The 18,134-nt window shown below is 37.6% G+C and overlaps 1 protein-coding gene across 1 annotated transcript in view; it reads right to left on the reverse strand.

Moving 5' to 3' along the window:
- The window catches only part of SNX14 (sorting nexin 14), a 55,699-nt gene that overhangs the window by 13,133 nt on the left and 24,432 nt on the right, over positions 1 to 18,134 (reverse strand). Inside the window, exons 13-22 of the mRNA XM_010297183.1 lie at positions 18,086 to 18,134; positions 16,987 to 17,045; positions 13,449 to 13,475; positions 9,562 to 9,694; positions 4,663 to 4,864; positions 3,586 to 3,669; positions 3,353 to 3,453; positions 2,944 to 3,055; positions 1,164 to 1,204; positions 892 to 1,011 (exon numbers count right to left, since the gene is read on the reverse strand). The exon at positions 18,086 to 18,134 is cut by the window's right edge and continues 82 nt beyond it. Of these exons, the coding sequence (XP_010295485.1) occupies positions 892 to 1,011; positions 1,164 to 1,204; positions 2,944 to 3,055; positions 3,353 to 3,453; positions 3,586 to 3,669; positions 4,663 to 4,864; positions 9,562 to 9,694; positions 13,449 to 13,475; positions 16,987 to 17,045; positions 18,086 to 18,134 (928 nt within the window). The remainder of the gene's footprint in view (positions 1 to 891; positions 1,012 to 1,163; positions 1,205 to 2,943; positions 3,056 to 3,352; positions 3,454 to 3,585; positions 3,670 to 4,662; positions 4,865 to 9,561; positions 9,695 to 13,448; positions 13,476 to 16,986; positions 17,046 to 18,085) is intronic.

The following is an 18,134-nucleotide window of genomic DNA, read 5'->3' on the forward strand; positions in this document are numbered from 1 at the left end:
CACACAGTACTGAGTTTTCTCTTAGAACCTCTCACATGTCAAAGTGTATGCACACTTTAAATATTCTGTCCCAAATCACATCAACTCTGTAACACTGAGCTTGGGTGTCTGAAATCCTAGTCCAGAAACAATATTCTTATGTAAATTCCACAGATACATTAACACTCTAAAGCAATCCAAGACAGAAATATAAAGACCTTTTAAAGCCCCTGAAGCTAACAGAACTCTTTCAAGTAAGATTTACCTGTCTCTAGCCACAAACATGGGAAGATTAAGAAAGGAACTACCTTTTCCTATTGTCAAATAAAAAGTTATAATTGGAAGTGCTGGGCTTAGCTGTGGCAATGTTGGAGAGAGAAACTACAGTTAAGTTACATAGTTAACCTATTATGTATGCCAGATGTCCACAAACTGTATACTAATGTTTTAAAGGCAGATAAATAGGTATCAGCACCTTGACAATTTGGCTTGTAGCACATTTGTCAAACACTCAAGCTTGTCTCATTTCAAAAAGTAAGCTGCCTTATGGTATTAAAACATTCCCCATTTTACACCTTTGCTTTCCTCCTTCTCTCTGCACTTCTCAGGCTCTCTACTCTGTATTCTCATCTCCAAATATAGTAAGAATTTAAAAAAACCCCAAAAAAACAACAAAACAAAAAAAGCCCTCAACCAACAACCAACCCCCAAAAGTCATTGATTTGACTTTAACTCAAAAGTCATTCATTTGACATTCATTTTTGTCATTCAAAGATAGAAGAGGACAAATCTCTCTGCACTACTATTCTCTCATGCGAAACATATCTATTTTTTGTTTATTCTTTGCATTTTCAAAGTATGGTCAATTTTCCCCACTCCTCTAAAATGTAAAAGGAAGATGACTTACTGTACCTTCTTGTTGTTTTCAGAAGTGGGACTCAAAATGGTAAGTTCAGGCCTACTTGGTTTAGGCTTGGGAGATTCACAGGAGTTGATAAAATTCATGATGAATGGTTCCAAATGCTGACCTTTCTGAAATAAGATATGAGTAACCTGTCACTTGCATAATTATAGAAAAAAAATTTTAAAACTGAGTTTCCAAACAATTTTTTGACTAACCTGTAAGTTAGTAGCACATAAAATTAGTCATTGAAGTTAAAATGGTGGCAACCTGGAAGACTTACCTCCTTCATCAGCTTTCCTGGAACAGATTTTATAATTTTACCTAAAATTAGAAACAAACAAACAAAAACTTTGTTATCACTGCCTGATGTTAAAGGCATTTTGCTCTGCTACATTTTATGTACTCCTTGTCCAGTACTTAATTTAAAAATACAATGTTTTTTTAAATCTGTATTTTTTTTAATTTGGCACAAAAAGCTACAAAAATAAAGTCTTCCACATATCCATCTTATAACTTAGTGCTTGGTACTTTTTGAGAAAAGATACTTAAAATATGAAAAATATACAGATGATTATCTGAATACTTTTTTTAAAAAGCCAAGTACTCTAGATCTGCCTTTGTAATTTTTCTAGAAGCTCAAACATAAATAGCTATAGCACCGTAACAGCAGTACTGTAAAACACCAGCAAAGGCACAATTTTCTGTATTTAAGTTCTTCATCCTTCCTAAATACTTATCACAAAAACTGAGATTCTCCCTTCTCCCTGAAAAAATTCGCTAATCTGGAGAGATTCTAAAAGGATCCAGTCCTGAAAATATTGGTGAGTAAAGTTTTATAAATTGGACAGGCTACAACTGTGGTCTTAAAAATAATCTCTTCTGTCCTTTTAGGGTTATCAGGATACAGCATAGTAACTTTGAATGCTGAAAAATGAAGTGTCTAGGATTAGTTTTAAGCACTACTTTTACAGTATTTTTCTTATCTACATGTCATTAAATTTGGAACTTGCATTGGAAAGTATATATGATGATCAAATGATAATAATAAAATTGCTCATTCTCACAAAAAGCTCTACTGAGATGCCAAGATTTGTTAAATTATGTTTAGGAAAGTGAAGCATAGTCTCAGACATGAGATGCCTTATAGTAAACACCATAATTATATGCTTTTTTAAACAATGTACAGTTGGGTCTAGAGGGGAGGTCTGAAACAAAACCAAACCCTTTAACCAAAGGGAGGATCACCACCAAAATCTCACTCAACAACCTAGTAAGCACACTAAGAGAACAGCCACCCCAGCAGGTTCACACCATGACCAGGAGAAGCAGAAATGCAGAGGCACAGTTCAGACACAGCTTTCCTGGACCACACTGGTGCCAGAACCTCAGGTGCTACAATACACGAAGACAGAATGGCCATGAGGTTGGCCTTACCAGCCCAGGCCCACTAGCCTGAGACAGCTATATTGCAGCCAAGCTGTAAAGTCACACTGCAGTTTACCTTTTGGATTTATCATCAAACGTTACATTAGATGTCAAGAATTTCTCAACTTCCATTTGGCCTGCCTAATATCACACACACCACTGCTTCAAATTCTATTAAGTAGCTCATGTAAAAAGAGAACTTAAGACTAGGTAATACTAGAAATGTTAATTTATTGCAGTTTTCAGACTAAAATAAACAGGTTTTGATCAACTAACACCCAAAGGTAGTTTATATTAAGAAATTGTTTATACCATCACACCTGTAAACAATGAGTGACTTGTGCAGATTTCACTTGTGACAATACTGAAATCGGTTAGAGAAATCTTATCACCTTGCTTGCTGACATAAAGATTCAAAAGTGACTACATTTTCCATAATCTCAAAATGTCCTTTTTCTTCAAGGAAAAAGTATCAGCAGATCTTGCTTGCTGAGCCATAATTAAGGGCTGTGAAGAAGCAGAGTTCTTATTTCCCATCTCCATATCCTTACACATCCACCCATTACTACTACCATTCAGTCACCATATCCACAGTATTACTATTTGTCAGTATAAACAACTAGCATAGTACATACCAAGATTCACATCAGGCAACATTTTATCAAGAAATTGAGTCTCTCCTCCATTAGGGGACAGGAAGTCAGCTAAAAGCTGGCTGTTACTTAGTTCTGGATGTTGCAGAAGTTTCTTTCAGACAGAAGGAAAGAAAGAAGTATAAGTACTTTAAAACTAGTCTTTAAAAAAATCATTTCTCTCTAGCAAAAAAGGGATATTCAAAGAGCATTATATTACCATAGATATTTTCATTTGCAAAAGATTTCTCTCTTCAGTCACATGAAATTTTAACAAGTTTTATTTGCCCACTTCAATCCTTTCTATAACCCAAGTTACTTGGAAGCAAACAAAAATAATAGCAGGTATTCTCTTATTAATTTTATATTATTAGTTTTAGAATAGTGTCTGTTCCAAAAGTTTGTTTGATACCTGCAGATATTCCTGAAACTCCTCCCTCTTGGATTTTAAGAACTCGTAGTTCTTGGGGCCAATGATTCTCTTTGAGGGAAGCTGAGCATCAGGAAATGTACCTAATAAAGATAAAGGAGATTAAATTATTCTTGTAACGCAGCAAACATTGTTTTTTATTATTTTGAATTTCAGCTCAGTACTGAATGATAATCACAGCAGTGGGAAAGTGGCTTTCCAGATGGAGAACATACCGTGAAATTCCGTTAGCTTCGACTCAAGCACATAAAATTCAAGATACCGCCTGTAAACAGACCAGTGTTCAGGTTCGTGTCCAACTAGGGGGAAAAAAACCCAAACCAACATAAAAAATAAATCATGTTTTATGTCACTTGAGAGATGAATTAAGCAACAGCAAATGTATGTTGGATTATTATAGGAAAAACCTCAATGGTACTAGCCCCCCCATATTGCCGTAACATAAAAAAACCCCAGCCAGGTAATTCAAGTGTTAAATTAAAATGCATACCTGGTAGACAGACATAGCACTAGCATGGAAATTATCATCTCTTTTAGGGGATCCCTAAAATCTGAACAATGGAGCACTGCATAACTTCAAAATTTATCACTTATTTATTACTACATTAGATCTATTTTCAAACTTTTAACCAAACGATTTACAGAAATACTACTTGTTGAATACTGTTGAATACATTCTTCCTCCTGGACGATATCACTAAACAACTCTCAAACACTTCCTGCTTACTGTGGAAGTATTAGTTTCACTAACAAACATCCCAGGATTCACTAACTATGCACCCCAGGATGATGCTATTTTCCCCACTCAATATGGATGTACTAGATGTATCTAGATACTGATAAACTATCAGCAAGCCAGAATGGTTTCTAATAAGCAACATGTTTTCATTTCCAAAGAACTATATCTTAAGGTTACATGAAAAGTTATTTATTGTTCATTATTCCAAAGTTTCTTCCAAAGAGTGGGTGAAAGAAAAAATATGCCAAGTGTTTATTAATATGAATCATAGGATCAATTTTTTTGGAAAGAGAAAATCTCAAACTTTAGCATGAAGTCTAAATGGAACTGACTCATGCTGAGGAGTCAGTTCTTGACTTGCAAATACTAAACAATGACAAACCATGTTTGTCATTTAGCAAACAAACATGTTTCCTCAGAATTTTCAAGTCATTATTTCAAAATCCGAAGAACATGTATACAAAATACACTGCAACAGCCATCAGAATACAGCACACTAGAATATTTTGAGTTCATTTTAAATGACATTTTATTTATCCACAACATGGCATACCTGCCCTTCTATCATTTCTCTCTACATCAATGCAGAACACAGGAATTCTCTCCTTTCTGTCTTTTCTTTCCAAGGAAGGATCGTCAAAAAAATCTACATATGGGATGCTAATTTTCCATGCAGCAAGGTTGCGGGGTGTATTTGGGGTACTAACAGCCTCCTCAGGAGAATCATCCTCCATCACCATAACGCCTTCTTCAATCTGTAAAGATTCAAACATCAGAATCTACAGTTTTCTCTTAATTGGTTCAGTCTACCTTTGCAAAACTTACGTATGATAACGAAACACAAATTGAGTCTTTAAGTATGTGTCACTAAGTAATAAAAGAAGAAAAAACCCATTTCATTAATGGAGTTTTCATGTAGATGAATTTCGGTTTTTAGACCCACTGCAAATTAATTTGAAGTTAGCAACTTTTAGTGAGATCTGAAAGTTTTTATAGCGCTATCAAGTTCCATATCTGATACTTCAGGGAGAAAACAAAAGCGAGAGGGGAAGAGAGAGAGGGAATAGAAGTACTAAAGGAGGCAGCCGGAACAAAGCCTCAGACACAGCCTGAATCCTACAGGAACTGCGTCCAGCAGATTTAGCAGCACTGAATTTTTCAGCATACTAGGACCCAAACCGAAGATTTGAGCTTACTAGGTCAGTCCAAGAAGCTATCAAAACACAAGAAGAGACAGAAGCCAACAGTGCACCAAGCCAGCAGGTGTTCCAGTCCCACAGCCGAGTGCAAAGGAGTACATTGTGGTCACATGAATCTGACTTGCTCCCCAAGGTGCAACACAGCCACAACTGGGATTGAGTTATTCCCGCAGCTCTTTTTAAGCAACGCCATCGTAGGCGTTAACTGCATTCCCCATCAGCTCCAGTTTCAGCATCAGACTCCCAGAAACAGATGCACCAGGGAGCAGCATGGAGCTAATCCTTGCTGGCTGTGTGTAAGGCAGGTCCAGCGCACCGAGTTCATAAACTCAGACTCCACACCATAAAATATAATGCTGATTTTTCCGTAGGCAAGTAGACCTTAGAAGTGGTGACACATGAAGACTGAAGAAATCCTTTTGAACTTGAAGTCCCAGCACCCCACCGACATTTACTTTACGCTCCTGACACTGCTCATCACAGGCAAGCTGAGCTGCCCACAGGTAACGAGCCACCCAAGTACCACACAGCACACTGAATTCTCTGGTCCCTGGCAATGACAAAGGAAGTGCTACAAATCTTTTAGGACCACAAAAAACAGAAAGATATCTTAAGTATCTAAACTGAAAAATCCAAGCTTCAACAGCTACTTTTGGAAAGCTATTTATTTCTCCAAAGAATGCTTAACCCGATGCTAATCTTCACCACACAAAAAAGAATAATAATAAAAAAATTTAACCCAAAGGAATGATAATTATTTTTGCAAATGCAGAGACAGAGCCTGCAAGAAAGAAGGGTAGGGTTGGCCTTAGACTTCAGTGGGTGACAAAAATAAAGCAGAATGGAGAAGCTGTGTGGAGAATAGCCTTTGCTAAAGATGCACTGGGGAAGAAAGTTCTTGTATGTTCACAACCATAGGCAAGCAGGTGAAAAAAAAAAAGAAAGAGTAGTCCTATTTCCTTATAAAACTCAAATTGTTTGAATCAAATTAGATTTAAGCCTCCTGCAAGGGCTTCTAAAACACTGCAGCCTGGCAGGGAAGCAGGCACTGCTTGACAAGGAGCAATGCCCAAGCCCATCGTCCTGCCTCCAGCCTGTGCCAGCCGCAGCGGCAGTCAGCACCTTGCTTTTCCCACCACAATTTACAGAGCTATTAATTATGTTGAGATAGCTTAGAGTTAAGTGACAATTCAAAATTACATTATTTTAGTAAGTCTCACATAGAGACTTGAGAGTACCACCATTTGTTAAAGTTAAAATAGGAGATTTTGACATACAAATTTACAACATGTGAAACTGCAGCAAACTGGAAAGTACAAATCCCATTTTCAAGTCCTTTTCCCTTAGCTTCATAATTTAAAGCCAAATTCCCCTCAAAGACCCAGCCAAGGTGGCTTCACAAACTGCCTGTATTGGGATAATCTAATTAATGCATCAACACAGCAACCCTGAAATAATTTTGGCTGTGTCTGCACTATAATATTCACATTGAGAAGAGCAACGAAGCTGGTGAGGGGTCTGGAGCACAAGTCTGATGAGGAGCGGTTGCGGGAACTGGGGTCGTTTAGTCTGGAGAAGAGGAGGCTGAGGGGAGACCTTATCGCTCTCTCCAACTACCTGAAAGGAGGCTGTATGGGCTCTTCTCCCAAGTAACTAGCGATAGGACAAGAGGAAATGGCCTCAAGTTGTGCCAGGGGAGGTTTAGCTTGGGTATTAGGAAAAATTTCTTTACTGAAAGAGCAGTCAGGCATTGGAACAGGCTGCCCAGGGAGGTGGTGGCGTCACAATCTCTGGAGGTGTTCAAAAAAGTCTAGACATGGCACTTTGGAACATAGTTTAGTGGGCATAGTGGTGTCAGGTTGATGGTTGGACTTGATGATCTTAGAGGTCTTTTCCAACCTTAATGATTCTATTCTATGACAATTGCAGTGGAAGCATAAATGGTTCAACACACATGAGCAAATTTTTCTCAATTTTGGTTTGCCTTTGCATAGTACTGAAACGATCCTTAAAATGGTTACAGTGTGGACCGTTGTCTTCCAAAACAGATCTCTGTAGATCCACTAACTGAATCTCTTCTTTTCAAACCACCTTTTTGCTTCCGCTTACCTGATTTATTTGATAAAAAGATAAACTGTGCCAGGCAAAGAGCAGTATCAGTTACTGCTACACAGAGACCAGGCTCAACAAAGGCAGGTCACAATTTGAGAGCTAAATCACAGGCTGTGCTCTTTCACAAAGCAAATGAAAATAACCCCATACTGGAATGAACAATTAGCACTCACAAACTGCAGGATGGACATCCATCGAAGAATGGAATAAATAGGACAGATGCCCTCCGAACCACAACAACAGGGTTGTCAGGTAGCTTTACATCTACAAAACCTTCTGTATGAGGTCTTACTCTCATTTTTCCCCTTCCCCAGGCTTTATGTGGTTGTCACCACTGGGTAGAAACAGCAGAACATCGTTTCAGGATAGCAACTCTAAGTCAACAACAGCTCAGTTTCTGCAGCGGGGCCAGTATGAGCTGGGTGCAATCTGCACTCACTCCCTCACCCTCTGAGGGCTGAGCTACCAACTGCTGAAATTAACAGTTTATAATCTATCCTGACTAAATGTGTATATTTGCATTACCACTAAATATACAAGCTCCACCAGGGCCTCCTTGCAAAAATGCAAGACCATTCTAGAAACACTCAGACTTACTTGATTCTGTAGTTTTTGACTAAACTAAATGCTTAGGCAACAGACTTGATCAAAACACAACTCTTGCCAAGTTTGCTGATTCTTTCTTCCTTTAATTTACCACTGCTTGCAGGTCTCATCTCCCACCATCTATCCTATCGGCTGATACAGTGATTAAGCTCCCAGTAACTGCACGAAGTCAGCAGAAGGGCTTAGAGCAGGTAGAGGTCAGCTGTTTTTGAACTGCTCATAACCTCCTGGTCTGCCTTCCTCACTCAGCCCTTCCCAGGTTGTATTGGATCATCAGCAAAGTTCACACGCTCCTAACCTCTTAGTAAGGATTAGGCTCTATATTGTCTGTGTCTCTTGCCAAATTCATCAACTTCTCACAAGTCACTTCTTGTGCTCTGGCACAAAAACATTTTCCTTCCCCGAGCTCCACAGCTTCAACTATACTTCAACCAATTCCTTTACCACAGGGGAATTATACTTCCACACCCTTTGGCTAGCAGAATCTATGACAGCAATGCTGCGAAATTAACCCATTTTCATTAGAATCTCACCTCAAAAAGAGAGATGTTACAACAAGAACTTAACTGCCCAAGAAATCACTTGCAACAGTTCTGCCTCCTTAAAGACATGACTTACATGAAGATTTTGTCTGTACAGAAAATTGCCTTTTTTTCCTCCTCTTAAGGAAAACCACCAAACAACCTTATCTAGAGTTTGAAGTTGCTGAGTCCTTCCCATCCTCTTCTGAAAGCAATTCTGAACAAGGTGAATAATATAAAACTCATATTTACACTTTTATCTTCAGGCTGTGGAAAATAAGCTGACAGTTTATCAAGGTGATAAATGCTTAAGTGTTTTGTTTGTTAGGAACAGGTACAAAACATTGAACCGACAGACACACTGTAAAAAATACATGACTACCCATAGCTTCTGACCAATTGCCCCCCTCATCCCCTTTTAAAATTTTCCATTTGTCCCTCAACTGTGCTTCAGATACCAATGTCCCATGCAATAATTCTACCATTGACTCTATTCATTGCCGTTTAGCATGAAAGAAAAATGTTAGTTGATAGAGACACCCAGAACAAATGAGAAAAGACTATTGCCTCATGATCTTTAGAGAAAATGCTGCACCACAGACCCACTGGACAGCAATTTCTCCACTCCTTTACCTATGGTTTTAAGGTCTTGTGGCAAGCTTCAGATGAAAAGCCATGGATGCAATCCTATGCATATCTTATTATCAAGAATTATAAAATGACATGGCAAGTTTTTAGAGAAAAATTCATTGCTTACAAAAATGTCTGACACTGCTACTTTTAGTATTTCTCTGTACTAAAGCAACAAGCTCAGTAGCACACAAATTGGGGACATGGCCTTGGCTTGTGCACCAATGCAGAGAAAACAAGGCAACTTAATGAGAAGCCAGCACACAGAAATCCCGCAGTGAAGTAAGACAGCAGCAAAGGCAGAAACCTAACATTTTCAAATAAGGAAGAAAAAATAAAATGCAACAACAAAGACTTCAAGACATATTTAAAGTTTCTACTCACAAAGTCATCTTCTCCATCATTTAAGTTATAGTTAGGCAACATAGCCCCTTCCATTGCAGAACTCTTGAATACACCTTTTATTTTGTTGCCTATTCTGCTGATTCCAAATGATTCTCCTCTCTTCTGTGTGGTCCTAGGATGACAGAAGCCACAGTTCACAACAAGGCATATTATTACACAACAGCTCAATAGGCCATTGCACATCATTTGCAGATAAGAGAAACAACTCTATAAACAAGTAGCCAATATATTTACAATTCCACTTAAACGAAAATTAATGGCAAATTTGTTCTCTGATCGATGAGCAAAATTTTTTGATTACACTTTTAAAAGATATGGGATTCCCATACATTTTACCATGAGCAAACATTAGCAGTCTTATAATAGTATCCCAGTAATGCAGGACATAGAAAAAACAATTAGATATGAAAACAATTTTGTTTTGACAGCAGAAACTGTTGTATTGCTACAGGCATGCACACCAAGAAGGTCACTAACTCTGTCCTTTTCCATGTACTCGTATTTAAATATTTATCCACTCTTGCCAAGTACTGTAAATGCTGTAGTTAGCTGCATTTTTAAAAATTTTTTTTTACATAAACATCCTAGAATTTTACAATCATGTATGGTTCAAGATAGGTCTCAACTTTTAAGCACTAGGGACAGACAAAAGGAATGTGCAAGAAGCAAGACTGAGCATGAGAGAAAACAGATGCAACTGAAGAATCCTGGCTTGAAGAGCCAGTCTGACTGAAAGATGAAGACTTTTTAAAATCTTGACACTTATGACAAAGCATCCAAAAAGCGACAAGGTGCAGAAAAAGAAAGATAATTTGGCAGAAAGCGCACTCTTTACTGAGAGAACAGATTTTACAGGATTCTTATGCCCTTACACAAGACCTGACACTGAAGATTTTTTATGTAGAAATACTAGTAATTCTGGAAAGAAAAATATTTCTGTTGAATAGGGAATCAGCCTGAGGTTACTTGTGTTGATTCAATAAATACAGTTGATAGGCGAGTTAAAATACAGTGGACTACAGAATCAAAGATTCGAAAGAACTTTATAGATTACTGAGATTAAAAACACAATTAGTACTTTAGAGGACCAAGAAGTATCCTGTGGGGTTTTTTTTCATTTAAAACAAAAAATTAACTACTGAACAGCAGTACCAACAGAACAGCAGAGACCAGCAGGTAAAATATCTTCATCGCCCATAAGATTGTGTTGACAACATCAGCTGCTGACTCAAAACATACATGTGCGTGTTACTAACAATCTTCCTGTTTATAATTTCACCCAGACTCTGTACATGACTAAAATTGCATAAATAATCCACTGTTTTTCCAAATCTATTGCTTTCTCTATCTCTTATTATTATCAGCTCCAAAGCAAACAGGCACCATCTATCTTTCTTACCTCTGCTAACCAAAGAAAGTTGCTTGGCTGTTTGCAGTCTAAATCCATGTTTGAAGAATTTTAGTCTATTTTTAAATAACTACTTCTACATGTTATTGTGTTGAACTGAACTTTTTCACATTGAGGACCTACCTGACCCTCGTTCAAGAGCTTAAACACTGGGCTAGCAAAATACAAACCTTATTCAGGCAAAACTAGACAGCTTTTCTCGAACGGTAATACTTCAGACCTCTGGCTTGACTCTTAAAGTTTTCATCATTCTTGTGAAAACTTGTACAGTTCTCAAGATTTTGAGCAAAAACATTAATTTGCACAAGCTTAAAGATTTGGTAAGAGTACTCGAGGCTCAGATCAGTTGTTCCCTGCACTGATGATGCTCCAACTGAAGGCAGAATACAGCTTTGCCTGTAACTGCAGTACTGAGCTGTATGGGGCCAGGACTCGACTCGACAGCTGGGAACCATCCCTTCCTGCCCTAATGCTGAGCCCAAAGGTCATGCCTAATGAGTACAGAGCAATCACTAAACTGGAACAGGTATAAAGTAACAAACTAGGATGGGATTCTCTTCACAGGATGAGACACAAATTCAGAGCACAAACTGGTGAATACAAGGGTACACAGAGACATGGGTGGGTAACATATGGAGAAAACATAGGACTGGTCTAGAAAAAAATCCTTGAGCAAGGACAAACTAGATTAGATGAGCATGGAAAAAAATCTGGGGATGTTAGCAGAGATGGACAGACAACAGGATGATCAAAATTTTGAAGAAGCTGAGCAAGAAAAAAATACAAAAAAACACAGGTATCAGGATGAAAATCTAATAGATTCACTGGCTAAGTAGAAATAGGAAAAAAATTGAGGCTAGGTGGAAGGGAAGAGATGGGACTAGGATATGGTCAAGTTCAAGGCATAAGGCAAGGAAAGAGGAAAGGAGCTGGTCAGTTTAGAGACCAAGTCTTTGAAGACATATCAACTCTGCTACTGTCAACGAATATATATACAAAACTCATTGGGAAAAGTATCCTGCTCCCTCTAGTGCTGATCCACATAACAGCACTATTAGACTGTCATTCTATAGTTGCTTTCTTGGCAGGGCCCTGAGTGGAGAGTCTACAGGTTCCAACATTCCTGATGAATGATGTGATGACAAGAGGTTGGAATACATTTTACTTTTTTCTTTTTTTTAAACACTCCAGAAGTCACACATGCGTAATAAAAAAATAATAATTTTTGTTCACTCTACAGCTGGAAACTGCAGGCCAAAGATTGCATTAGTGCCACTGTGCACTGTGGCATTTTTTAGTCATGGATGGTTGCAAAATAATTTTCCTACAGAATCCCTGCCTCATTCAGCGTACTGAACAGATCTTCGCAAGCGATCAGCCAGGGGTATGCGGCTGAAGAATGCTGTTGTGAACCTCTGCAGGTCAAGTACCAGACAAGTTGCATGTATAGACAAAGATATTTACATGCATGTGAAGTCAGAGTACCGTTTTCTTTTGGCTGACTAAAACCCCTACACCCAACTGGGGGAAATGCTGAGCTCACAGAACTGCACTTAAATACACTTATAACTCAAGTAGTCCTCATTGTTCAACAATCTAGCAAGTTATAACTCAATACACTGAACTGGCACATAAAAGATAAAAAGTGTCTATATACCTTTATTCCTAACCTGTAAAATGAAGTTGATAGATTTCCCTGAAGACTCAAGAATGGTATCAGTAATATATGCAATACTGATAAATTCTAAGGAAAAGTCCATAACAAAAAAATTGTTTTCTGAATTTGGATAGCAACTATTTAAAGAGGCACAAATAATGAGAAAACAAACCACTGAACAGCTGTTAAGGCATTAATGAGTGACCACAGACTACCTAGAGCACATTATAAGAAACAGCATATGCTGTAATCAAACCTATAACAGTCACAAGAAAAGCTGCAGAGAGAACTATTTTGGGGAATTGATGGGTTTGAGTGCTTGATAATATTCACAAAATGGTTATATTTGCACACAATGTTAGGCAATGATCATCCTGGACACAGCTGTGCAAGATAAAACAAGCAGTCAAGTAGATAAAACCTCAAACAGAATCTGGAAATGTGACATGGAGTAAAGGAAATTTTGGAACAGCTAGCAATCACACGCCAAAAAAAAAGCTTCAAGTTATGCAAATATATTTAAAAACTAATAACAGCAGACAAATCAATAACAGCAGACAATATTAATATATTGCAAGCTTGTGAAATTAGTAATTAAGCAATTTTTAAACACTTGTGAAGAGGACATGGGGAGTAAAGCTTATTGTGGGGAGAAATGCAGTTTAGTCCAGAGGAGACATTCGCATGGTTTTTTGCAAATAAAATGGACAGTTAATTGCTGTTTTAAAGGTTGTGTGATGCAGTCATGATAGACACAGCAGAACTAACACACAACATTTATTGAGTGTTAGATAGACTTACCGGAAGTCATCCAAACTCAGGCTACTTCTGCAACAACAGGCACATAAATTACCTCAGAGCCCAGGAGAAAATAATGTTAAAAGGAAAAATAAACCCCAAATTTGGCAGACCTATCCCAACAAAACTGAATAGGCTTTGACCATCACCACAGATCAATAAGAAACATGGTACAAAGAAGAGTTCCTGACTTAAAGTCCTAACAAAGTGAAATGTGAATGTTACCCGCACATTTCATCACCGCAATCTTGGCCTTTGAATTTAAAACCTCACTTATTAAAACTTTCAGGTCTTCACTGACATTCAGCACAAGTGGCTAACAATTTATAGAGAGCAACTTTAATTCTTAAAGTCACTTGTAGTGCCAAACAAGCAGCTAACTTTTTTTTTTTTAATAACCTATGTTCAGAAGTCATGCATGAATCTGGTTAATTTAGACAATTTAGACTTATTTTATGTAATAACACCACTCCCTGCCCCCATGTTTTAGATATAGTAAAAACCACTATTAAAATATCTTTTTGTAAATTTTTTTTTTTCATAATTTTAAGAACTGTCCTGTATTTTTTACATTCTACATAACCTTGTACATGGAACCAGTGCCTCAGCCTTCAACTCAGTAATTCCAACAGAGATGTTTAAATGGATTAACCATAAACACAATCACTGCACACATGATCTTAATTCACTGGAGCTATGGAATTCTGGACTGATGCGGGATTAAAATATTCAAATTTTAGATTTTGTTTTACAAGGGGAACTGATTCTAAGGCATCTTACACTGTCTTTAGTAGTGTTAACTGTGAAACTGGAAACATAACCTAAGTTGGAACTGATGGTGACAAACAATTGCATTGCACACACTGTTTACAGACTTAATTCTGTGGGGTTTACTCTTAAACACTCCCCAAAATCGTTAATATTTTTTCTACTTGGTCCCTTATTTGAAAAATGTTTTAATTTTATTGCTATCCCAATGATGAGAAATCAGGATATGTCTATTTCTATATGTGGCCATGGTGTGTAGAAAATCAAGGCAGATATACAGCTGTCAAGAAACCCGAGAGTTTATTTCACATAATGGCTTTTCTTTTTTTGTTAGACTTCTAACACAGAATACCTTTAAGTAACATAGTAATGTATTATAAACACATACATGAGAGAGGGAAAGGGAATTCTTGTCTTCTCTTCCACAGCCCCAAAATTAAGTGGCCAGAATTGGAACTTAAAACACCAGTTTTTCCACTGTCCACACACAGTAAACATAGGGGGAAATTACCAGTTACAGAGTTAAACTGTTGACAATCACAGCTAGTTATGAAGTTATCAGAATATCCTCCTTGTGACCTCCTTACACTCCAGAAATACTTGGGACTTCTAATCTATTACCTTAGCAGTTTTCATAGCACATTATTTGCCCTATCTGTACACAAAAAGCTATGATTATTTGGTACAGTTCAAAGAAGTGATTCAAACCAGAAATTACACTCTGATAGTCACTTCTTCCCACTTTCCCACTTGTATTTTCTAGAAACTGGTCTATAATTTTCTTGTCTTACAACAAGCGAAATCTTTCAACACATTCCCCACATGTACATTCCACTGAGATTTCACATCTACTACTCGCTCTGACTTTTTAAACAGCAGTATCTATGCAGTACACACAATACCCCTAGCAAAGCATTAAAGATACTGAGAACAAAACTCATCTCTCTGCATACAATTTCTCCTAACTGGAACTCATGCTAGAATAGGGAAGAGAAGGCAGGATAAGGTATGTGCATATGGATAACATATGGAATAATTTCATCAGTAACTTTTTTTCTGGGTTTTTTTTTGGTTGGTTCCCCCCTGCCTCACCCACCTTTGCAGTGATTGTCTGCACCGGATTCTGCAGAGGAAAACTCCAACAGGCAAACTACTTTCAGATAGGACCTCAGTTTCATGGAAATAATCGCTGAGGCACCACTTCAAGAACATACAGTATGTCATATAATAAACCTCACATATACTCAGAGCATTCAAATTGTTCTAAAATGTAAACCAGATATATTTTCAGTAATGCTATGGATGCTGTTTGAACTCCAGGGAAACATGTTATAACAGTCCCCAAACAAAATTTGCTTATTTTGTAGCCAGAGACATACTTCAAAAAATCCAGGTAGAAACTGCCTATAATTTCACCCTTTCTGTTTTGGCAAGCAAAGCACCAAGGAGGTGACTTAAATGTTTTCATACTTTAACTAGATTCAAGAAGTGTTTGACAGGATACTTTCAACCCTTGACAGGAGTAATTTTGGGAAAGATAGCAGAAGGCAGATTTAAAGGTCTGGATAAAATCCCGTTAGCCATCTTCAACAGAAGCTGGAGAATGTTTTAAGGTCACCATTCCTAGCTGAGTATCACATAGGGGAGAAATGCAGTTTGGTCTAGCTGCCTTCCATGCCTCTTCGCTAAGAAACAGAACCTTGTTAGCACCAGCCTGAGAAAGCACTACACCAAAACTGGATCTACAAGAACTATAAAGACTACATGATAGAAGTCACCAATGGAGATATATTAAAGAGAACAATTATGTATTTCTGAAGAACGTTATAGCAGGGGAGAAAGGGATCTCACAATAATACACCTCACAGTATGCTGCAAATCAAGAGGGCTGCTGCTAAGTGCATCTCTAATGAAAGCAGAAAAAGTTAAATTGCTGTTAGCCCTCTGGAAGAGTAATAAGATGATCGTCTACAGTACCGTGGATCTTATTTCATACCAAGAAAGGAAGCCTATCCAAATTAAAAATGAAGTTTTCCTTCTTTTGGTTAGACCGTAAGAGCAATTCAGTTGGGCTAGTCTGTGACTGAGCCATCTAGGATAAAATGAAAGACAAAAAAATGACGAGACCTCAAGCTTACTCAATCCAACTCCACAGTGGAAGATTACCCATCCATACTGCAGGAGATGCTCTTCTCCTTTTCCACAGGCCCTAAGGAGTCGGAAGGTGGTCTCTAAGTATATAGCCCAAACCCAGAACAAGGCATCAGACACTACATTTCTGCAATGAACGGCAAGAGTTGGGGGACAGAAAACACATTCAACCTAGGAGAAAACGGCAAATCCTCCCTGTCACAAGACGAGATTCCCATTGCATGACCAGCTTGGTTAGACACAGGGTACACTGTACCTATCCCTGTAAGACCTGAAATCCAACAAGACCCAGCTTTGCACCAACAAAATGGTATTCATACATACAGTCCATTAAATCATCACTTCATTTCCATGTTATCTTATTCTAACTGTGCATTTATTTCTCCCTTCTCAAATATTGAGGTCTAAGTCACATTTCAAATTCTTTAATGTGAAACACTTCGAAGAGACATCTTCTATAATATTACTTGCTCCTTCAGTATGTAATTTGTCCATAAAAAAAAGTTGAGCTAAAAATTTAGTAAAATTAATATCAGGCAGTGGCAAAATTCCTACAGTTTAATATTTTGACGCTTTTAACTAAAAACCAAAGAAAAACACGTAAAGATTCTACCATATGTACCTGTTAAACTTTGAATTGCGTGTTGGTGACTCTGCTCCTCTTAAAAGGTGTCTGAAGTACTATAAAAGACAAATAAGGCATCAGAGAAAACACTGGACTAACTGTGGTGAAGGGCTACTATCAACAACATTGCAGAATTCATGAAACAAGAACAGATGTAAAAGGCAAAATGACCATTATCCAGCAGTTAGAATATTCATCTGGAAGAAGGACAGACCAAATTTGCAATACATGTTCCCAGGGCTACCTACTTTACTTGACATAGTCTTGGGATTAAAAAACAAAAACCAAAACAGAAATAAAACTAAAATTAAGCACCAACATCCATGTCTTCTCTTTGTTAAAAAACCCCAAGCTTTTGAACCATTATAGCTATTAAGGGAAAGATGACCATCAGTACCATTTTTGAGAAATACACTTTATTAAGAATAATGCCAAGTAAGTGAAGTACCCATTCCCAGAAGACTTCAAAATATTCTGCCTCAAATAAATGCAAGACGCTTAACATGCAACCTGACTTACACACACAAACTCTAAGAGGGCCAAGAATTCAGACTCACTCCAGCATTTAAAGTGTTTCCTGTGAGAAGGCTTTAGGCAGCTGTCAGCTCAGTGTGAGGATTTTTTTTTTAAACTTGCATTCAGAACACAGTCATAGAACAATCTTAAATGCCTAGTAAATTGCTTTGAATGACCTTCCTGAAAACATACACCTGACTTAGCTGCTGGAACACATAGTGTTGAAGGTATCTGAATACAACCTTTGTACCTTTTTTTAAGTATCGTTATATTTTAAAAAGTAAAAAAAGAGATTCTTAATAGTGTTATCTGTCTATCATGCAGATTACTTTTGCACCAGATTTGCAGTCATGAAAGAAGGGCTGGAGAGGATTTTGTAATAACAGTGATATTTTTTTATGTTGTGTTGAACTACAATAAATTAAAATTTTCTTACTGAGACTGGTCTCAGCTCTGGCATGCTAACTCAAGTGGAGAATGAAGACATATTTTTCAGTTCCACATGCACATGACTTAAGTAGGGTATCCTAAAAAAATACAGTCTTGCTTTAAGACTACTCTTCAAATCTTTCATACATACCTCATCACTATGGCAGAACATAGGAGTAAAAACGTTCTCAAGTAGGGAA

The sequence above is a fragment of the Phaethon lepturus genome, unplaced genomic scaffold, assembly GCF_000687285.1.
Source record: "Phaethon lepturus isolate BGI_N335 unplaced genomic scaffold, ASM68728v1 scaffold10861, whole genome shotgun sequence".
Taxonomy (NCBI): domain Eukaryota; kingdom Metazoa; phylum Chordata; class Aves; order Phaethontiformes; family Phaethontidae; genus Phaethon; species Phaethon lepturus.